The sequence below is a fragment of the Lithobates pipiens genome, unplaced genomic scaffold, assembly GCF_037356315.1.
Source record: "Lithobates pipiens isolate NorthernLeopardFrog02 unplaced genomic scaffold, aLitPip1_a1.2 Scaffold_19, whole genome shotgun sequence".
NCBI classification, from domain to species: domain Eukaryota; kingdom Metazoa; phylum Chordata; class Amphibia; order Anura; family Ranidae; genus Lithobates; species Lithobates pipiens.
Window position 1 is genome coordinate 507212830 of NW_027507764.1, and position 22827 is coordinate 507235656.

A 22827-nucleotide genomic window follows, 5' to 3' on the forward strand; every position below is an offset into this window, starting at 1 on the left:
GAATTGTCAGAACAATTTCCCAAATAAAAAAAAAATGCTTGTAGTTATCGATCCCAAATTCACCTCATACATGTATTATGCTATTGTCCAGGTGGTGGGACTACGTGCTACCCCCTAATAATTACCCCGTGGCCGCAAATTCGACCTAAAGGTTTGCGAAATTCGCCTCCCATTGAAGTCAATGGAGCCCGCGGCGAACGGTCGTTTTCGCGAACGTTTGTGTCCGTTCGCGTTTCGCGTTCGCGAAACGTCCCGTCGGAAGTTCGTCCATCACTAGTCACGGCGTGATCCAATGTGGTGTGTGCGCACGTAACGTGCATCGTGATCTGTGAGAAATAAGTGGGAGAATATCAATGATAAGGTGTTGGTATAAGGTGCACTTAGTTTCTATTATTAAATTTTGCAAATAAATAATCTTTTTTTCATAAATTTGAACCAAAGTGTATTCTGCTACATTTCTTTGATAAAAATAACTCAAGTCAGTGTAAATGATTTAGTCTGTGTGAAAGTTATAGCGTTTGCTTACTATGGTATATATTAGAAAAATTGATCAATCCTGATATACTGATTGCCCATCTCATTTCTTGAGGCCCCAAAATGCCAGGACAGTACACATACCCACCACTTTGGGTATTTAGTAAGAGGCATAGTAGGCATTTTGAAGTTGTAATTGTTTGTCACAAACATTTTGGAAAATGATTAACTGCTTCAGATCCGTGCTATAGCCGAATGATGGCCAGGAGTATGTCTATTGATGTCCTCCTGTGCCCGAGTGGCGTGCACGCCCCCCTGCAGGGTGAGCACGGCACATTTTGTTATCAGCGAGACTGAGAGACTCGGCTGATCACAGATCGGAGTAAGGGGTCGAACCCGACCCCTTACCACATAATCAGCTGTCAGCCAATGACAGCTGATCATGTGATGTAAACAGAGCCTGTAATCAGCTATTTTTTCTCCTCGCGTTGACAGCATGAGGAGAAAAAAAAAAAGCAGATCACTGGCGGCTTTCAGAGGGACATTGGTCCCGATTAAGGAGAGCTCCCGCCAGCTCATCTGTGCCCACCTGTGCCACCTGCCAGTGCACAACAGTGCCACCTACCAGTGCCCACAGTGTCACCTATCAGTGCCTCATCAACAGTTTTGCCCATCAGTGTCACCTACCAGTGCCCACCAGTGGCACTTATCAGTGCCCATCAGTGCCATCCATCAGTGGTACCTATAAGTAACACCCATCAGTGCGACCCATCAGTGGCCATCAATGCCGCCTTATCTGTCCCCATCAGTGCTGCCTTATTTGTGTGAAAAAATTTCATTTGAGTACAGTGTTGTATGACCGTGCAATTGTCCTTGAAATATGTGATAGCGCTGAAAGCTGAAAAATTGGTCTGGGCAGGAGGGAGGTTTAAGTGCCCGGTAAGCAAGTGGTTAAAAAGAGAGGATTGTTAAATTTGATCTTTTAAAGCAAGTTGTATCTCATATCTAAATCCTCCTGTATTGAATTGTATTGTAACTTTACTGTTTGCCCTAACATTGTAAAGCACTACACAAACGGTTGGCGCTATATACAACGGAACCTCGGATTGCGAGTAAAGCAGTTTATGAGCGTTTCACAATACGAGCTGTTTTTAAAAAAAAAAAATCCTGTCTCGCAAGGCGAGCAGGATTCAAGCCACTAGGGTGTGCAGTACCATATTGGACCAGAGTTGTGGTAGCACTGGTGACACTCGGAGACGCTCAGACATTTGGAAACACTCTGTTCCTGAGTGTCTACGAGAGTCTCCAAGTGTCTCTGAGCATTTCCGAGTGTCTCAGGCACCACCGCACCCCTGGCCACATGTGGTACCGCATAAACAAGCAGTGGCTGTGGAACGGATTATTTGAGTTTCCATTATTTCCTATGGGGTAACTCGCTTCTATATACGAGTGATTTGGATTACAAGCATTCTTCTGGAACAAATTATGTTTGCAATCCAAGGTATTACTGTATAATGATAATAATACACAGCATAGACCTACTTACAATTAGGCTAGATTTAGACATGTATCTAAACCCCCTGCTCCTCTGATGAGCGATCTGCATTCAGATAGTTTTTTAGAGGCGATTTACAGGAGTTGAGGAGGCAATATGACGCTTCTACACTGCCTGTTTAAACCCATTTTTGCTGTACAAATGCTCTGGGGCATTTGTGCTCTTCTCCACCTGGCTCATGTTTGGCAGGCTTGCCGCCCACTGATCGGAAAATGTTGGATACGTTTTTTTTTCTGCTGGCACAAAGTAAAGCATCACAACACCGGCATGTTAACACCCCTGTCTGCTGCCACTGCAGCTTAAGGCAGGGGGTGCTAAAAACACGGGTTAACCATGGGTTTTTAATGCCCTCCAACAGCTTGTCTAAATTTAGCCTTACACCCCAGAAACATTCTTCTAATCCTCCTGAGAATGGGGATACCCCATGTGTGAAACTTTGCTGCCTAGATTCACAGCGGGGCCCAAAACCCTAGGATTACCTAAATGCTTTCAAAGGATTCCTGACTACCTTTCACTTTTTTTAAAACCCTGAAGGGCCAGGATAGGAGAAACGCTCACAAAATGACCCCATTTTGGAAAGCAGACCCTCCAGTGTATTTACTTAGGGGCATAGTGAGTCTTTTGAAGATCTAATTTTTTCCCAAAAAGTTTTTGGAAAATGAAAAAAGAAAAAATATATATAATTTCTTTACATAAAGTTGTCAATAAATACGACATTTCTTACACACAGAGACATACTTAGAATTATACCCCAAAACACATTTTGCTACAGAGTATGATGATATCACACGTGTGAGACTTTTTGGCTGCTTGTGATCAGGAGCGCTGTCACTGACTGCACTGGTCTGGTGACATTGTAGTGGTGTGGGGAGCGATCAGGGGGATTGTGCCTGGCTCAGGTGCAGTGGAAAAAATTCTGGAGCCTATCACTGTAGGAAACAGAATGCTGGCTCCAAAATGCAGCCTTTACATGTGTGGTCATTGTGTTTGGCCCTGTATCACATGATGCGACCAAATTCATTGGTTCTGTAAAGTTGTTTTGTGATCTGCTGTGTACAATGGACACAACAATCATAAAGCATGGTCGTGTGACGTGGTTTCCAAACAAAATTGATCTCCTTTTTTTCCCCACAAATAGAGCTTTCTTTTGGTGGTATCACACCTGCGTTTTTTTTTTTTTTGCGCTATAAACAAAAAAAAGAGCAACAATTTAAAAAAAAAAAAACACATTATTTTTTACATTTTGCTATAATAAATATCCCCCAAAAATGTATAAAAAAAACATTATTTTCCTCAGTTTAGGTAAAAAAATAAAAATAATAATAATATCGCAATAAGCGTGTGATTGGTTTGCATAAAAGTTATAGCGTTTACAAAATAGGGGATAGTTTTATGGCATTTTTTTATAAATTTTTTTTTATTAGTAATGGTGGCAATCAACAATTTTTATTATGACTGTGACATTATGGCGGACACATCGGACATTTTTGTCACATTTTTGGGACCATTGTAATTTATACAGCAATCAGTGCTATACACCAAATGCACCGATTCCTGTGTAAATGACACTGGCAGTGAAGGGGTCAACCACTAGGGGGGTTAAATGTGTCCTGGGGCGTGTTTCTAACTGTGGGGGTGGTGTGGCTGTGACACGTCAGCAGAGATCAGTGACACTGCCACTAGGCAGAATGGGGAGATGCTTGTTTTCATTAGCATCTCCCCGTTCTTCCTCTCCGTGAGGCGATCTTGGGTATCACCGCAGAGATCGAGTCGGCAGGACCCACGACCCGACTCAAGGAATTTTTTTTAAATGCTGCAGAGAAGGGTGGCCAGAATTTGGGAGTCTCCTCTCTGCCTGTGGGCCCCCTGCTGATCTGACAGGGCTGGGCCCGGTACTGGAGGGGTGGTGCTACCCCCTTAATAGCAGCCCTGGTGACTGGTACTCTTTATGGAGATATCAGGGGTCTATTAGACCCCTAATGTCTCCCCTGCCTGTTAAAGCAGCCAAACAGTTTTGATTGGCTCCTTCCCTGCCTGTAACATGGAAGCAGCGGCAGCCATGATCCTGGTATTAACCACTTCCGGTCAGGGTGTTTATATACATACATGAGACAGGAAGTGGTTAAAAAATAAATAACAACATTAAGTTATCATTAGTACATAAATTACATATAAAAAAAAAAAAAGAATTAAATGGCAATAAAGTTTCATCTAATATCTGGAAATGTTTAGAGATTGTTATTTTGCAGTTCTTATGTCAATTTTAACTACTTCCTGCCCAAGCTATAGCTGAAAGACGGCTACAGTGTGGGCTTCCTTTGCCGGGCGGGCGTACATGGACGTCCTCCCGTGATCGCGCTGCCTGAGCGCCCCCTGCAGCACGCAGCAGCCCCCTCTGTAATCGCCAAGTCATTCGGGTGGCCAGAATTTGGGAGTCTCCTCTCTGCCTGTGGGCCCCCTGCTGATCTGACAGGGCTGGGCCCGGTACTGGAGGGGTGGTGCTACCCCCTTAATAGCAGCCCTGGTGACTGGTACTCTTTATGGAGATATCAGGGGTCTATTAGACCCCTAATGTCTCCCCTGCCTGTTAAAGCAGCCAAACAGTTTTGATTGGCTCCTTCCCTGCCTGTAACATGGAAGCAGCGGCAGCCATGATCCTGGTATTAACCACTTCCGGTCAGGGTGTTTATATACATACATGAGACAGGAAGTGGTTAAAAAATAAATAACAACATTAAGTTATCATTAGTACATAAATTACATATAAAAAAAAAAAAAAGAATTAAATGGCAATAAAGTTTCATCTAATATCTGGAAATGTTTAGAGATTGTTATTTTGCAGTTCTTATGTCAATTTTAACTACTTCCTGCCCAAGCTATAGCTGAAAGACGGCTACAGTGTGGGCTTCCTTTGCCGGGCGGGCGTACATGGACGTCCTCCCGTGATCGCGCTGCCTGAGCGCCCCCTGCAGCACGCAGCAGCCCCCTCTGTAATCGCCAAGTCATTCGGACTCAGCTGATCACGGATCAATTACAATCACAGCGACCCTTTACCACGTGCTCACAGGACGTAAACACAAGCCAGTTATCGGCTTTTCTTTCCTCATGCTCACAGTGTGAGAAGCGAAGAGAGACGATAACCGGCTTGTGCAAGGGACATTTGCACTGATAATCAGGGCACTTATTATCAGTGTCCTAATTATCAGTGCATTCCCAACAGTGCTGCCAATCAGTGCTCACCAGTGCCTCCTCATCAGTGTCACCTATCAGTGCTGCCTCTCAGAGCCACCTATGAGAGCCCATCAGTGCCACCTATTAGTAAACACAAGTACCACCTATCAGTGTTACCTCATCAGTGGCCATCAGTGCAGCCAATCACTGCCCATCAATGCAGCCTCATCAGTGCACATTAGACCCCTTTCACACTGAGGTGCTTTGCAGGCGCTATAGCGTTAAAAATAGCTCCTACAAATCGCCCTGAAACAGTGCCTCCATTCACACTGGAGCGGTGCGCTGGCAGGGCATCAGAAAAAGTCCTGCCAGCAGCTTCTTTAGAGATCATTAGGAGCGGTGTACTCACCACTCCTAAAGCACCCCCTGCCCATTGAAAACAATGTTATCTCCTCCCATTCCACAACATGGCTGGTTGCCAAACAGGCATTCAGAAACAAACTGAAAAGCGCAAACTGAAAAGTGTGAATCAACACTCACCAAACTTCTACTAACACAAAATTAGCAGAAGGAGCCCAAAGGGTGGCGCTAAAGAGCTGAAAAACAACGTAGTACATCACTATGTTACTACGTTCGTATTTGTTGGCCAACAATTGTGTGCCATGTGTATGCAAGACAAGTTTGGGCCAACGCCCTTTGGACAAAAGTCCGCAGTTTTGTTGGCTAACAATCCGATCGTGTGTACGAGGCTTTACTGTGCAGTGCCCATACATGCAGAATACTGGATAAAAGATACTGAGAATTACACCCTGAATACAGAAAAAAATAAAAATAAGTGTTACTGTGCAAAATCCATATAAAACAGAAGAACAACAGATACTGAGAATTGTATAAACAATAAAATTCTGCACTTTGGTAATTAAATGAATATAAATAAATGACCCAACAGCTGCACTCCTTTGTATGTACACACCAAAAAACAGGTAAAATAAGCAAAATGTTGCGCGGTCATTATTGTGATAAAAAAATCAATATGCAAAAAAACAAATATTTATAAACAATGAAAGTCCATTCATGTGATCCACAAAACCTGGTAATAATTTAAGTGAAAAAGAATACCCAAAACACCAAAAAGTTCTGGTTGTGAAAGAAAAACCGTGATATCCTTTCAAATCAACTACAGGCATTAAACATGGTGCTCCCCAGGAGGTAATTAACCGCTTGCCAACCACTGCATGCCGATTTACGTCGGCACAATGGCAACGGTGGGCAAATGGGCGTACCTGTACTTCCCCTTTAATTGAAGGGGCTAGTGGGCGGGCACGTGCCCCCGCCACGTACAGCGTGACAATGCCCCCAGGGCCCATGGACTCGATGTCCGCCGGTCTCCCGGCGATTGTGTCATGGAGCCACAGAACGGGGAGATACCTATGTAAACAAGGCATTTCCTCGTTCTGCCTAGTGACATGACAGAGATCTACTGCTCTCTGTGATCGGGAGCAGTGATCGCTGTCATGTGAGTGGAAACCCATCCTCCCCACAGTTAGAATCACTCCCTAGGACACACTTAACCCCTTCATCGCTCCATAGTGTTTAACCCATTCCCAGCCAGTGTCATTTACACAGTAATCAATGCATTTTTATAGCAATGATCGCTGTATAAATGAAAATGGTCCCAAAATAGTATCAGAAGTGTCCAAGTTGTCCGCCATAATGTTACAGTCACGATAAAAAATAAATAAATAAAAAAAATAAAAAAAATCGCACATCGCCGCCATTACTAATAAAAAAATAATAATAAAAATGTCATAAAACTATCCCCTATTTTGTAGACGCTATAACTTTGCGCAAACCAATGAATATACGCTTATTGCGATCTTTTTTTAATCAAAAATATGTAGAAGAATACATATCGGACTAAACCGAGAAAAAAAAATATTATATATTTTGGGGGGATATTTATTATAGCAAAAAAGTAAAAAATATTGCATTCATTTTGAAAAAAAAAACACTCTTTTTTTGTTTATAGCGCAAAAAATAAAAAAGAAAGCTCTATTGTCAGTTAAAACAACGCAGTGCCGAATCGCAAAAAGTGCTCTGGTCAGGAAGGGGGTAAAATCTTCTGGGGCTGAATCAGTTAAAGTAAAGATATCCTCTTAGCAGATATCATGACCTTTTTAAAGGCCGATATGTGTGTCAGTGAGTGGATACCCCTCACTGCAGGTATATCCAGCTCAGCTTTCCCACCTGTTATAGAGAACGCCAATATTGTGTCTCTCCATCTCACACAGACCTCAGAACTAATTGAGCCATATGTCAAGAAGAAGAGGAAACACACCTCATTGCACAACATCCAGTTAAAAGCACAAGCGTTTTATTAAAATTCGACTTACAACAAGAATTAGTATACAGGTATATCGGAATATACATCGGTCCCTCTCTCTGACAATGTAGGACTGATGTTAATGTCATGTCATGTTAATACACTTTACCGTAGTAACTAGTCTCTGTGTGAGTTCTCTTCCCCTGCAGGCAGTGGACCTGGGTCCCATCTACATACTTATAGAATAAGAACAGATACACCCACTATACAGGACAAAGGAAGTGATACTGTGCAGTGCCCATGTATCGCAGATAAGAACATATACTGAGAATTTCATACATTCCTAATAATATAATTATCCACAAATATAGCTGTTCTGGAACAGGCACATTGTTGCCATTGCTAGTTTTCTTGAAATGTTAGTTGCAATAAATGTCCTATGTGTCCACTAGATGGCGGTGGCATCCCTGTAATAGAAAATAAGTGCGGAAAATGTGCTGCGACAATACACCGATCAGCCATAACTTTATGACCACTGACAGATAATAACTAATTAAAGTAAGTAAATAACATTGTGTACCGGTGACATTTTGGACAAAGTGTCATTCATGTGTAAATTTAGTTTTTGCCTCAGAACGGTAATGAGGTTCTGAGGGTTAATTATGTAGGTTAACTTTGACATCAGTTTGGCTGGGCTGTGTGAGAGTTCTGCCTGGTCATGTGTACAGTGAGGTGCACATGACAGGGCAGAACCAGGCTTGGTTGGACGTTTTGGGTATCAGCTTCCTCTGAGCCAATCAGTGGGTGTGCCGGGCCCAGCTGAGGAGGGGTACTTAAGATGTTGAGGTCATGTGTTACAGGGGGTTCGTTCGTGAGGCCCTATCGGTCTGTTCCTGATTCTGGACCAGGGTAGCCCTGCGAGGGGTCCCGGTCACGGAAGCGTTCGTTGCTCCGCAACATGCTTCGGTTGGCTAACCCCAATAGACCCGCCTGTTCTGGGGTAGGGATCTGTCTATTCCCGAGTCTTGGAACCGGCTGGTCCGAGGCGCAGTAACTGAGGGAGGATTCAAGGCGTCCGGGTGTGCTCTTGGCTTGGAGGGGCACCGCAGCTCGTGCAAGTGACCGGAGGAGGGCCAACAACCTGGCATCCTGAGAAGTGCCTGGTTGCTGGGTTGTGAAGGACATTGACGAATCCACGCTTTTTCCAGTACTGTCAAGGAGACAGAGAACGTTCCAGGTACTGAGGAAAAAGGTTCCTGCTCACTCTTAGTTACAACTTGTTCAAGGTCAGAGATTTCACAAGTTCTGAGACAAAGCGTTGATTGCCATAATAGGCTAGAGATTTGTTCAGCCTTGAAGTGCCCAGCTGCGAGTGGCTACTCTCTGGGTGATACTAGAGACTTGTTATATCTGCAGTTCAAGGTGCCTGAGTTTCTTCACCCTTGCCCTCTGTTCCCATACGAGACTGTGTTTGTTGGATGTTACCCCTGCAAATAAAAACCTTTCAAAAGAACTTTGGTGTCAGCGTCCAAAGTTGTTGGGTACTAACCCTGGGAACCCCTAGACGTGGAAGAACAAGCCAAGCGGAGGTAACCGGTAAGCCCAAAAGTTAAGGCCACCCTGCAAAGGGTTACAATTATTACAATGACATCTAAAAGTCATAGGGATATATTAGGCAGCAAGTAAACATGTTGTCCCTGAAGCTGATATGTTGTTCAAGAATTTGAGGCACACAATGAGTTTTAGGTGTTGATTTGGCCACCCAGTTTCCCAGATCTCAATCCAATCGACTATCTGTCAAATGTGCTGGAAAAAACAAATCTGATCCATGGAGGTCCCACCTTGCATCTTGCAGGACTTAAGGCCGGGTTCACACCTATGCAAATTGGATGCAGGTCCAATTCGCATAGCAGGAGAATGTGACTGGCTCCCCATGGAGCCAGTTCACACATCTGTTACGGCTGTGGAGCGCACTGCACAGAAAGGCTGTGTGTCCGCAGCCGGTTCCAGTGTGAACCGGCCTAAAGGATCTGCCACTGATGGCTTGGTGCCAGATACCACAGCATGCCCACAGTATGGTCTAGTGGAGTCCATACCTCGATGCTCCCCCTACCACTCATTATTAAGGATGAGCTCAGGCGTGTTCGGAAGTCACATGTGCCGAGCCCGTCAGGAAGTCTGCACTTCACAGCGCTAATCACAGGCAGTGAGGCATTGCCCCGATGTGCGGCTGCAGAGATTGGGAAATGTCTCACTGCTTGTGATTAGTGCTGTGCAATGCCGACTTCCTGCCGGGCTCAACACGCCTGAGCTCATCCTTACTCATTATACCACAGTGCCCAGGGCAGCTGCCCCTCCTGCCCAGTCCAAGTCCTGACTATTCCTACTTCTGGAACCTCTCCCTGTGGGAAGCACTGCCCCTAACCAACAACTCACTCAAAGCGAGCCCAAATTATATGGGTTCCCCTTTTTTAAGGACTCCCTTGTTAGGATGACTGCCTGAACTCTTGCAGGAATTTGGCATCAAATCAGACACTTATCTAACAGAGAAGACTGATGGAGTGCACAAGGGGACAGTTTCCCTTATCAGACTCCTCTTCCCTTGTAGCATTGGCATAGTGTCACCTACAAAAAGGAAGGATGCCTACACCCTCCTACAAACAGGTTACAATCATTTCTTTTCAATGTCATGTTGTTAAGCGCTGCGCAAACTGTTGGTGCTATATAAATCCTGTATGACAGGGGTCTCCAAACTTTTTAAATAAAGGACCAGTTTACTGTCTTTCAGACTTTAGGGGGGACAGACTCGGACCAGTGGGAGTAGAACATTTACTGGCATCCAGTGGGAATAAACAATGCCCTATCTTTGGTATCAGTGGAAGGAATAGTGCCCCATTGTTGGTGTCGGTTGGAGGCATAGTGCCCTATTGTTGATGTCAATGTAAGAAATTTTGCCCCATTGTTGGTGACAGTGGGAGGAATTGTGCCCTTTTCGTTGGCATCAATGGAAGGAATTATGCCTCATCATTGATGTCAATGGAAGGAATTGTGCCCCACCATTGTGTCAGTGGGAGGAATTTTGCCCTTTTGATGATGTCAGCGGCAGGAAAAATGCCTGATTGTGGGTTTCAGCAACAGAAATGATGTTCCATTGTTGGTGCCGGTGGATGGAATAGTACAAGAGCAGGATAAAAGCAAGAAAAAGGGCAACATCTGGCGACCGGGCCACAGTTTGGGGACCACTGCTGTAGAAGGCTCGGTTCACACTGCATGCCAATGTGGCTCACAGCAGGGGTGCTGTGCGTCCTGGTTCACCATTTCAGCCCGAATTTTGGGCTGAATTCGGACCTGAAATGGGCCAAAAGACACACAAGGCTCCTGTACAAATTTGCACACGATATATGTGAACTGGTTCCATAGAGAGCCATTCGCAATTTCCTGCTATTGCGAATTGGATGCAGGGATACCACATTCGCACGCAATAGTGTGAACCCAGCCTTATAATAATAATATTGTAGGTAAGGGACAAAAGGTAGAAAAGGTGTTATTTGGCAAAACTAATACTAATTAAACAGTGCAAAGAAGATAATCCATCAAACGATCTCATCTCTTGACCTGACTACAGTAAACAGAAAGTTGATAGTCTGTATCCTCATTGCTGCTTGGGGCGTTTAGTTAGCCTAGTAGCAGGTTCTCCATGTGTGTGCAGTAATGTGTGGTATGTCCCTCCTCCTGGTTGATGGTTCAGGTGTGTAGGCCATGCCCCCATAGGGAGCTCAGGTAGAACCTGTACAAACACAGACAGAACACCTCAGACGCTGTCTCTGCCATACCTGCTAAGCTCACCTGGAACCATGCATGTCAGCATCCCTATCACAGAGGCGCTGGTGGATGAACTCGGGGGACGTTATGTGGTTAAGTGATGATTTTTTTTTTTTGTGCACTTTTTTATGTGACCTGTTTAGGACTGGTGTAGATAAGCTTAATTTAGGCTGGGTATATACGTACCAAAATTCGGGTTCCTATTAAACCAGCTAAATTAAGGTTTGTGTGTACTGCTATCTGTTCAACAGAAGCTGCTCTAATGACCGACTTCTGTCAATTTGTTCTGCTGGAAAACTAGTATTCGATTGATCGGCGCTTGCAGTGCAGATCAGTGTATTCTGCACTGCTGCAGTGGGAGATATCCCTGCATCAACATCACTTGTGTTGCAGGGATCTGTGAGGATTTTTTTTTTTTTCAACCCCCACCCCCATGTATGTCCAGCTTTTGGCTGGGTTAATGTGGGTGCAGGGGAGCATTTTATTAACATTGGAGAACTTTCTCCACAAATTTATGGCCAGATATGACCATTTTTAAAGGTTAGGCTTACGCTCAAGCTTACATTTGCAAAGGAACATTTGTATTCTCCGTACATTCAGTAACGAGCCGAATGTTGTTTTGAAAGCAGTTCAAGTTTTTAGGTTTGTTTTTAACATTCAATTTTGCAATGAATGGTCTTTCCTGAAGGAAAACCACATAGACTGTTAAAAATTTGTTTTGCTCAAGAAAGATTTTCCATCCTGATCCTTCAAATATTCCTATCCCTGAGGTTCAAATGAATGTCGATTTGCCCCCACTAATTGTTAGAAAATCAAACAAGTGTTCTTAAAACAAAAAAATACACAAAATTCTACTAGTGTCTGGCCAAATTAAGGCTAAGGCACATTTTGGAGGGCAGGTTAAGATAGCCATACACAGCTTGAGAAAATCAATCGATTTCCCCATCCACCCTAAACAGTGTGAAAAGTACGCCTCTCCATTGCTGGCTATTGCATTCAGCAGCTGCAGCACCCATGACCACCTTAATACATTGACACTTCTTAACGCTTAGCCCCCTTTCACACAGGTGCGATTTGACAGATCAAAGTCGCACCCCATTTCTGGAACCGTTCATATCGGTGTGACTCTGACTTACACCAATTTTTGAAAAGGTTCCTGTACTATTTTTGGTGATTTCATGTGCGACTTGCATTGGTATCTGTGCATGAAGTTGATGGTAAGCCACACATGAAATCACACAGAAGTAACTTGATTTCAAAGCCGCATTCGGTGTGAACCAGGTGTTACTGCATCTGGTAGGAGGCGATCTCAGTGTGTCCGATGACTCTTCGTGTGACTCGGTCAATTTATTTTTTTTATTTTATTTTTTTTTATCAACTTTTGTGGAGCTGTCTTCTGTCTGCAGGACCACCTATAGCTCAAATTATTAAAAATGATCCAAACTTTGAGCAGTCTATTGAGCATTGAGCAGGTCATAGACTGTTTTGAATCATGGCTGGTCCAGCAGGCACTGGCCAAAATTGGAGCCATGTATGGACAGGCTTAATGTACCCAAGTTGACTAATCAAATTTTACATGCGATTGTTGCTAGCTATTATAGTCAACCAGGGGAGACAACACAATGGGGGTTATTACGAAAGGCAAATCCGCTTTGCACTAGAAGTGCAAAGTGCACTTGAAATTGCACTGACAGTGCACTTGGAAGTGCAGTCGCTGTAGATCTGAGGGGAACATGCAAGGAGAATAAAAAACAGCATTTTAGCTTGTACGTGATTGGATGATAAAATCAGCAGAGCTTCCCCTTATTTCAGCTCTACCCCTTTGATTTACAGTGACTGCACTTGTAGTGCAAAGTAGATTTGCCTTTCGTAAATAACCCCCAATGTCTCTATGGGAGGGATTCCCCCATCAGCACCGTCCAGTGAATAAAGCAATTTTCTTTTCCGTAGTTGCAGGATAGAAAATAGCTCCGTCTATGGTCGGCTAAAGGAAGACTTCTCCAATTACTATTGTTTTACCCCTGAAAAGTGGAAATTTAAAAGGTGTCTACAGCATGCCTTCCCCCTCTCTCCATGGGTACTGCATAAATCAGTAACAGATGTATGGTTAGGACTGAGGATGGTCGGGTTTATCTATTTTCTTATGTTTCCTTTAAAATAACCATAGACGTATCAGAAAAGAAACCTAAAGCCTGAATATTGGTACTAAAAATGTTATTCGCCTGGCTGTCTTGTCACTGACCGGGAACAAGCATGCAGATAGACATCTCAGCTTTTCCTTAGTTGTACGCTTGTTCCAAGGCATTGTGGTTTATTTGCTGAAGGCAAACGGGCTGTATACTTTGCAGGGGGATTTTCTCCAGAGCGTGGTATATATGGAGAAATTTCACTTTGCACAGAATATCCAATCACATGGAAAGAGCATTAAAAAATAAAACTTAAAAATCTTCTTCCTTCTTTTTTTTTTTTTTTTTTTTTTCTTCATATGATTGGATGATGGAAGTCAGCAGAGCATTACCTTATCCACCAAGCTCTGGGGAAAATTCCCTTGCAACGTGAACGTTCTATTTGGCTAAATTAACCCTGATGTCATGTATTGAAGCTATTGGATCAGCAATAAAGCCAGGCAACGAGCATTCTTAGGAGTCTTTGCTTTAAAGTGTCCATAAACTGATAAATATTTTGCCAGTTCAGCAGGGACCAGATGAATTTAGATCAGTGTGTGGCTGTGTCTGTTCGACAGAAGTCAATCATTTGTCTGTTCAAAGGACATGCTGAAAAACTTTTGTCTATCAGTGGCTGCAGTTCTGACAATGCTGGATTCCACTGTCGAAATATAATGTCCTGGCTTGGGGGAGCTTTCATCCACCACTTTCGGCTCACCAGCTGAACACTACCCATCTATGGCCAGTCTAAAAGGACTGTGCCGGATGAGTATCTGTGACCAGTGCCGCCATCGGGGGGGGGGGGGGGGGGGGGAGCGGCCGATACAACTTTAGGAGGCCCCGATTTTCTGCAGGGACCCAGCACAGCCAGGAGAAGGCAGGAGCCGTGTTGTGCAATACACACATGTGGCCCGCGGAGACCTCTGATGTGGCCCGCGACCACCTTCTGAGGCATGGCAGATTGGCAAGCCCAGACCATGGGTTGCAGACCCGCCATCCCAGAGCATCTGTGTTGTTAATGAAGCCGGCAAAGCAAGCAGCTGTGGAGCAGAGCTGTATAAGCTACTGCTTCCTGTATAGCGCCGTCTCTTGCCACCGGTGGAGTGATACCAAATGCACTCTACCAGGGACAGCAACAGCAGGCGATACCTGAATTGAAGACTGTTATTAAAGGTCAGTTTATTACTAAAATTGCAGTGTATATATGGGCATATCTGTGCAGTGGTTACTGGGCTGCTTTCGAACTGATCAGCAGGTGCAGCGCACCTTCAGGTTACCTGCACTGAGGCATAGACTTCTGTTATTACATGTGGGTTTGGTGAGCTTTCAGAAAGTGCACCACACCTGCAGGATATAATAGAAGTCTACGGCAAAGTGTAGCTAACCCACAGGAAAGACACAGGTGCACTGCGATGCAATAGTGTGAAAGGCCCCTTTCACACAATCGGTTCAACTCAATCGAACCCTCCATTCACCTCCTATGAAATGGCAGATATAAACAGATTTGTGTCATCCTTTTACACCCGCCTACCTACAATCTGATTTGCTAAGAAAAAAAACAGAAGGGGATCAATCCCCTTCCATCAGGGTGGATCGGAGGACCCATAGAATAGAGTGGGCTGTGTCCGTGTCCACTCTGCACGGACCGGTCATCCACCTGCTCTGCTCATTGTGGCCTGCGACTGGTTACCAAGTCGCTTAAGTGGCCCTCGCTCTTCAAAAGCTTGGGCACCTCTGCTCTAGGCAGCTTCTGCTGCTCTGACATTGAGCTCTTTACTGCCACCTCTGGCTACTATGTGCATGTGCACCCCTCGTGTGAGCTGCCTGTACTGTGATTGGCTGTGGCTCTTCGGTGTCCCAGCAACATGTCAGCTTTGTGCAAACGAGCTGGGACTAGGTAGGAAGACTTAATTTACAAGTAGGGGTTGGGAAGGAAAGGGAGGGGGGCTGTTTGTTTACAGGGAGGGGCCAGAGCTATATGTGTTTACAGATTTATATATGTGAAGGGGGGCTGACATATACAGGTGTGAGGGGAAAGGGGGCTGAGTGCATACAAGTGTGAGGAGGGTATATATATATATATATATATATATATATATATATATATATATATATATATATATATATATATATATATATATATATATATATATATATATATATATATATATATATATATATACACATAAGGGGGTGCTGACATACTACAGGTGTGAGGATAGGAGCTGATGCATACAGTGTGTCAGGCTCCATCATGTCTTGTGTGATTAAGGTAGGTAGGGATGAGCTTCGTGTTCGAGTCGAACATACGTTCGACTCGAACATCGGCTGTTCGTCCGTTCGGCGAAGTCCGAACATTTTGGTCCGTTCGCGCCAAATTCGTGTGGCGCTCATGGCCCACAATGCACTGCGATGGCGCAGTGCATTGCTGGCTCATGATTGGCCAAGCATGCACTGTGACCCCCGCATGCTTGGCCAATCGCAGCGAGGAGAGCCATGATTGGCCACAGGCAGGATGCCTGTGGCCAATCATAGCTCAGGCTGTGTAGTGCACGCCCCACACTATATAAGGCCGCCAGCGCGGCGGCCTTGTGTAGTGTGTTGGCGTCTGAAGCAGTGGGTGTTCTGTGTACCTTCAACACAGTACACACCGATCGTTTTCGGACGATTTTCGATCTTGCTGTTGTGTAGTGGTTGTTGTCTGCGTGCCCTGACCGCAGTATACACTGCTATATTCACCTCACCTATATAGCTAGTGATCTATCTTTTATAATAGAGCTTGCAGTCAGTAGTGTTAGGAGCTTATGCGTGCTGTCTGCGTGCTCTGTACCCAGTACATACCGCTATATCCACCTACATAGCTGTTCTCTATTTGAGCCCACTTGCCATCTGCAGGTGTTATTGGAAGTTGTGTGTGCCTCCAGCACAGCACAGTATACATCTGTATATACCCCTTTATCTCTGGTGTTCTATAATAAAGGCATCTGCAGGAGTTAGTGGGTGTTGTGTGCCTCTAGCACAATATACACTACCCAACTGCTTTTTTACCCAACTCCCTTCAGGCCATTACCATGTCTGGAAGGCCAGCAAGGAGAGGCAGACAGGCGCGAGCCGATAAAAGAGGGCAAGCAGGCTCTGTGTCTAGAGACAACAGTGCTGGTCGTGGACGCGGTGCATTGTCATCAGCACGTGGCCATGGGACACGCTTGTCCTTCTTTTCGGCAGCTGGACATGTTGAGCCGCAACATGCCAACGACTTGGTAGAGTGGATGACCAAGCCCTCTTCATCCTCCTCATCCTCTCTCACCCAGTCTCGGGGTACTAGCAAAGCAGCTGCCAACGCATCGTCTTCCCTCCTCTCAATGTCATCATCAGTGACTCCTTCCCTAGACCCACCACGTCCTCCTGAGGAGTCTCCTGAACTCTTTGAGCACAGTGTTGGGTACATGCTCCAGGAGGATGCCCAGTGTTTTGTGGGCTCTGATGATGACACTCAGCTAGAGGAAGGCAGTAGCGTGAGCGCAGAGAGAGGGGATGCTCAAGAAGGACAGCAATCTGGCAGTCATGTTCCACAAGCTGCAGCATACTGCCAGGTTTGCTACAGCGATGAAGAGGGAGGGGATGATCAGGGGAATGACTCCACGTGGGTGCCTGGAAGGAGAGAGGAGGAGGAGGCACATGTCCAACGAGGCAGGATGCCCTCCAGGGGCCAGCTTAGGGGCAGCACACCGACTGAATCACACCGCAGAGCTCCGCCTGTGCAGGGCGCTGCCTCTGCGCGTTATTCTAAAAGTTCTTTGGTGTGGGCCTTTTTTGAGACGAGTGCATCAGATCGCACCGCTGCTATTTGCAACATATGTCTCAAGCGTATCTCGCGTGGCCAAAACATCAGCCGCTTGGGCACCACATGCTTGACCAGACATATGTTGACCTGCCATGCAGCTCGTTGGCAAGCGCACCTCAAAGACCCACACCAAAGAACAAAGCGGACCTCTCCTTGCTCCTCATCAGCTGGCATCTCCAACCCCACTAGACCTTCAGTCCTCTCTGAAACCTGCTCTGAGAGGAATGAAGGTGTAGAATTAGGTGTGTCACAGCCAAGTGCTTCTGGGAACTCTGCTAGCGGTACACCCACGTCCGATTATAGCAGGCAAATGTCCCTGCCCCAGCTGCTGGACCAGCGAAAGAAGTTCACTCCCAGCCATCCACATGCCCAGTGGTTGAATGCTAGCTTGGCTAAATTGCTAGCACTTCAACTGCTGCCTTTTCAGTTGGTAGACTCGGCCCCCTTTCGTGAGTTTGTACAATGTGCGGTTCCTCAGTGGCAGGTCCCCAAACGCCACTTTTTCTCACGGAAGGCGATTCCGGCTCTCTACCGGCATGTGGAAGGCAATGTCCTTGCCTCGCTGGACAGGGTGGTCAGCGGTAAGGTGCATATTACCGCTGACTCATGGTCCAGCAGGCATGGACAGGGACGTTACCTGTCTTTCACGGCCCATTGGGTCACTCTTCTGGCAGCTGGGAAGGATGCAGGACAAGGTGCAGTAGTGTTGGAGGTTGTTCCGCCACCACGCCTCCAAAATGCTACTATTGGTTGTGACACACCTCTCTCCTCCACCCCCTCCTCTTCTTCTTCCTCCATGGCCTCTTCCAGTGCTCTGTCCTCAGAACCAGCGGTGCTTCGTAGGCGTTCCAGGGGCTACGCAAGTACGCAGGCAAAACGATGCCATGCCGTGCTTGCGCTGGTTTGTTTGGGGGACAGGAGCCACACTGGGGCGGATGTTTTGTCAGCTCTGCAGGGGCAGGCCAAGAGGTGGTTGACGCCACGCCAGCTTAAGCCAGGAATGGTGGTTTGCGACAATGGCACCAACCTCCTCTCCGCCCTCCGACAGGGACAACTGACCCATGTGCCCTGTGTAGCTCACGTCCTTAACCTGGTGGTGCAGCGGTTCTTGGCCAGGTACCCCGGCTTACAGGATGTCCTGAAGCAGGCCAGGAAAGTCTGTGTGCATTTCCGCCGATCATTTAATGCCTGTGCTCGGCTGGCTGAGCTCCAAAAGGAGTTGAACCTGCCCAAGAACCGCCTTATATGTGACATGCCCACCAGATGGAATTCAACGTTGGTCATGCTGCAGCGGCTGCACATGCAGCAGAGGGCCATCAATGAGTACCTGTGCGACTACGGCACCAGGACAGGGTCAGGGGAGCTTGGTTTTTTCTCACCACGCCAGTGGGGCATGATCAGGGATGCATGCACTGTCCTGTCACCGTTTGAGGAGGCCACAAGGATGGTGAGCAGTGACAGTGCATGCATCAGTGACACTGTACCTCTTGTCCACCTCTTGGAGCATACGCTGCGTGGAATAATGGACAGGGCACTTGAGGCAGAACAGAGGCAGGAAGAGGAGGACTTCCTTGCCTCTCAAGGCCCCCTTTATCCAGACAGTGTTCCTGCTGTGCCACCCATCACACAGGAAGAGGAGGAGGAAGAGGAGGAAGAGGAGGAGGATGATTGTGTCAGCATGGAGGTGGAGGCTGGCACTCAGCAGCAGCAGCAGCAGCAGCAGTCTTGTAGGGATGATTTACAGTCCCAAGAAACACGTGGACTTGTACGTGGCTGGTAGGAGGTAGCTGCGGATCATGTTGTCCTTAGTGACCCAGAGGACTCCGGACCGTTCCCTGATTCTGCAAAGCCTGCGGAAGGATCCTCGTATTCTTCGGATCAAGGAGAGGGACCATTACTGGCTGGCCACTCTCCTTGATCCACGGTACAAGGGTAAGGTTGCCGACCTTATCTTGCCATCGCAGAGGGAGCAGAGGATGAGACATCTCCGGGAGGCCTTGCAGAAAGGTCTGTGCAACGCTTTCGCAGAGACTGGGAGGTTACAAACTCCTGGTCCTGGACAACGTGTTGCTGAGGCATCGGTCAGAAGGAGCGGTGGAGAAGGTGGCCGTCTGACTGATGCTTTCAGACAATTTTTTAGTCCACAGCCCCAAGGTATGATCGGTTCCAGCACCCATCGCCAGCGTCTGATTTACATGGTGCAGGAATACCTAGGGGCAAGGTCAGACTTGGACACCTTTCCCACCGAAAATCCTCTGGCTTACTGGGTCTTGAGGATGGATCACTGGCCAGAGCTTGCACAGTATGCAATTGAGCTACTGGCCTGTCCTGCATCCAGCGTTCTTTCGGAACGCACCTTCAGTGCTGCTGGTGGCTTTGTTACCGATCACAGGGTGCGCCTGTCCACCGAATCAGTTGATCGACTGACCTTAATCAAGATGAATCAGTCTTGGATCACCCACAGCTACCAAGCACCTGAAGCTGATGTAACAGAATAATTTTTTTTGAACTATCACATCCCTTCAAGACTGCCTATGCTGATGCTGAGTGACTGTCCTGTTATGTTGATTGTCTATCCTCTTCCTCCTCCGCTGATATGTTGGAAGAACATTTCCCAAGTGTTCTTCCAGGACAGCCCTTGAGAGATGGAGCTCCTCCCATCGACACAGGAAACACATTGCCACAGTTCAAAAGGCGGTCCCTCAGGTCCCTGGTCATTTGTGTTTCCTCCGTCGGAGGAACATGTTGCCAGGAACCTGGAGGCCCCTCTCAGGGGCTGCCTGAGAACCTGTAAGCCATAAGGGACCGGGTCCTGTTTTTTGGCTGCAGTTTGGGTCCATACCTTTTTTCTTGTGGCTCGGGGACCGTCCAGCTGAACCGGAGCAGACCCGTTACCCTCCTCCTTCCAGTGCCGAGGTGGCCAGGGGCAGAATGACGCCGGTTTCCCCCAGGAGCGGTGAGTGGTACCTTCCATCTCTGCTCCTTGTTGCGGTGGGGTCGGAGACGCCGAGCGTCATTTCCGGCGGAACCGCGTCATCACTGTGTGCCGAGACTTCCGGTTCCGGGTCTCTAGGGTACAAGGAGGAGAGGGAGAGCCAGCGCTGTGCCTGTACAGTCCCGACCAGCGTCCAGCAATACCGGACTAGCGGCGGGATCCGGAGCGGCAGAGGGGGACCATGGAGGCTATTCCCCAGGACACTCCGGCGGAGACAGGCACCAGCCAATCCCAGGTAGGCTGCTGGGCATGCTATTACTCTGGTGGAGTGGTGGTGTTTGTAGGCTGGGTTCTGTAGTGCCCCACGGTGGTGGTTTACTCACAGTTAAGGATGTATGCAGTTGGGTGATTCTAAGGAGGGACATAGAGCTGACGCTAAAAAATTCTTTGTCTTCTTATTTTCAGGCTAAAGAGCTACCAAAGGAAGACAAGGCAGGCCGCAAAAAGTGCCCTAATTGTGGGAATAGGTTGTCCTCTGGCTCTAACAAAGCCCTATGCAAGCAATGCATTGCAAGCTTGCTTAAATCTGAGGCAGATTCCCCCTTAGCAAAATTTTTGGGCTCCTTTTAAAGAGGAAATGGCGTCAACCTTTAAGTCCCTCCGGGAGTTAATCACTGACGTAGGGTCAGCTGCCTCCACGAGTAAAACAACTGCAATCTCCTCCTCACCATGCCTTACAACACCCAGCTCAGGGGAGCCCCGTATGGTCAGGGAGCCTAGCCCCACGTTGATTAGCCCCGATTCCTCTGACACAGACTCTGATCAGGAAGAGGAGCAAGCAACATCTAAAGCCTCAAAGTATAGATTGTCTCTTGAGGAAGTTGATGAGCTAATGGGTGCTATCTATGATACACTGGAAATTGAGGAGGAAGAAACTCAGTTATCCAGACATGATCAAATGTATGAGGCTCTGGGGAAAAAGAAAGCAAGGGTTTTCCCTATACATAAGGTGCTTTCTGACCTTGTCCTTAAGGAGTGGTCTGAACCAGATAAAAAGGTTTTCTTTCCTAAATCCCTTAAGAGAAGGTTCCCTTTTGATAAGAGCCCAGAGGCGGTCTGGAATAAAAATCCTAAACTAGACGCCCCTCTGTCCAAAGTCTCAAAGCAGGCTGATCTGGCCTTTGAGGATATGGGCCACCTGAAAGATCCCATGGACAGGAGAACAGACATTGTCTTAAAGAGGGCCTGGGATGCCTCTATGGCAGGCTTAAAACCAGCTCTAGCCACTTCTTGTGTAGCTAGAAACCTGGAGTTCTGGTTGTCGCAACTACAGGAACATTTAAAAGCAGGCACTCCTAGGGGGGAGCTTCTGAAATCCTTCCCTATGCTTTTTAAGGCCACCAGTTTCATCTCTGATGCCTCCACGGACTCCGTAAAATTTACGGCTAAGTCAGCAGCACTTTCAGTGGCAGCAAGGAGGTCAGTATGGATGAAAACTTGGGGGGGAGACACGGCGTCTAAAACCCGCCTGTGCAGCGTCCCTTTTACAGGAGACTTAGTCTTCGGGCCTGAATTAGATTCCGCCTTAGAAAGGACGGCGGATAAAAAGAAAACCTTTCCCGCAAAAAAGAAAAATTTCCAAAGAAAAAATTTTCGTCCCTTTAAGGAACCCTCTAAATCAGAGAAGAGTTCAACCCCCAAAAAACATTGGTCGGGACAGAAAGGGAAAGGGGGCATACTGTTTAGCCGCCCCAATCAGGACCCCAAACCCCAGTGACGTCAGGGTTCCTGTGGGAGGAAGATTAAGCAAATTTCTTCCACAATGGGAAGAGACAACCTCAAACGGGTTTGTCTTAAATATAATAAAAAGGGGTCATGCGCTGGAATTCCACAGCAGCCCTCCCTCAAAGTTTTTGGTGACAAAACTCCCAAGTCACTCAGAAAAGGCCAGGGCCTTACCTTTACTGATAGGGGAAATGGTGGATCAAGAGGTATTGACACCAGTCCCTATTCAGGAACAAGGAGACGGTTTTTACTCGCACATTTTCGTGGTAAAAAAGCCATCGGGGAGGTTCAGACTAATTATGAACCTCCGACCACTGAATCGCTCCATCCGTTACAAGAGATTCCGAATGGAGTCTATTTATTCCATAAAGAACCTTCTCCAGAAAGAGGTATTTATGGCCACCCTGGATCTAAGGGATGCTTATCTGCATATTCCAATAAGGGAGGAATGCCAGAAATTCCTTCGGATGGCAGTGCAGATAGACACACAAGTTTACCACTTTCAATGCAGAGCGCTCCCCTTCGGTCTGTCATCCTCCCCGAGAATCTTTTCCAAGGTTCTCGGAGAGGCTTTAGTTCCACTGAGGCTTCAATCAGTCTCAATTATTCCCTATCTAGACGACCTGCTCCTATCAGCACACTCTGAGAGTTGTCTTTCTCAGGATCTGGAGTTGACTCAACTCAGCCTGAGTCGATTAGGGTGGATTGTCAGTCAGGAGAAATCCAAGACAACCCCAACACAGGAGATCCTGT

At 46.7% G+C, this 22827-nt stretch overlaps 1 protein-coding gene across 1 annotated transcript in view; it reads left to right on the plus strand.

The window, feature by feature from the left end:
- The first annotated feature begins 11281 nt into the window (after positions 1-11281).
- SNX31 (sorting nexin 31) overlaps positions 11282-22827 on the plus strand; it is a 112269-nt gene continuing 100723 nt past the window's right edge. The window contains exon 1 of the mRNA XM_077493105.1: positions 11282-11437. Within this exon, the coding sequence (XP_077349231.1) occupies positions 11378-11437 (60 nt within the window). The 5' untranslated portion in view covers positions 11282-11377. The remainder of the gene's footprint in view (positions 11438-22827) is intronic.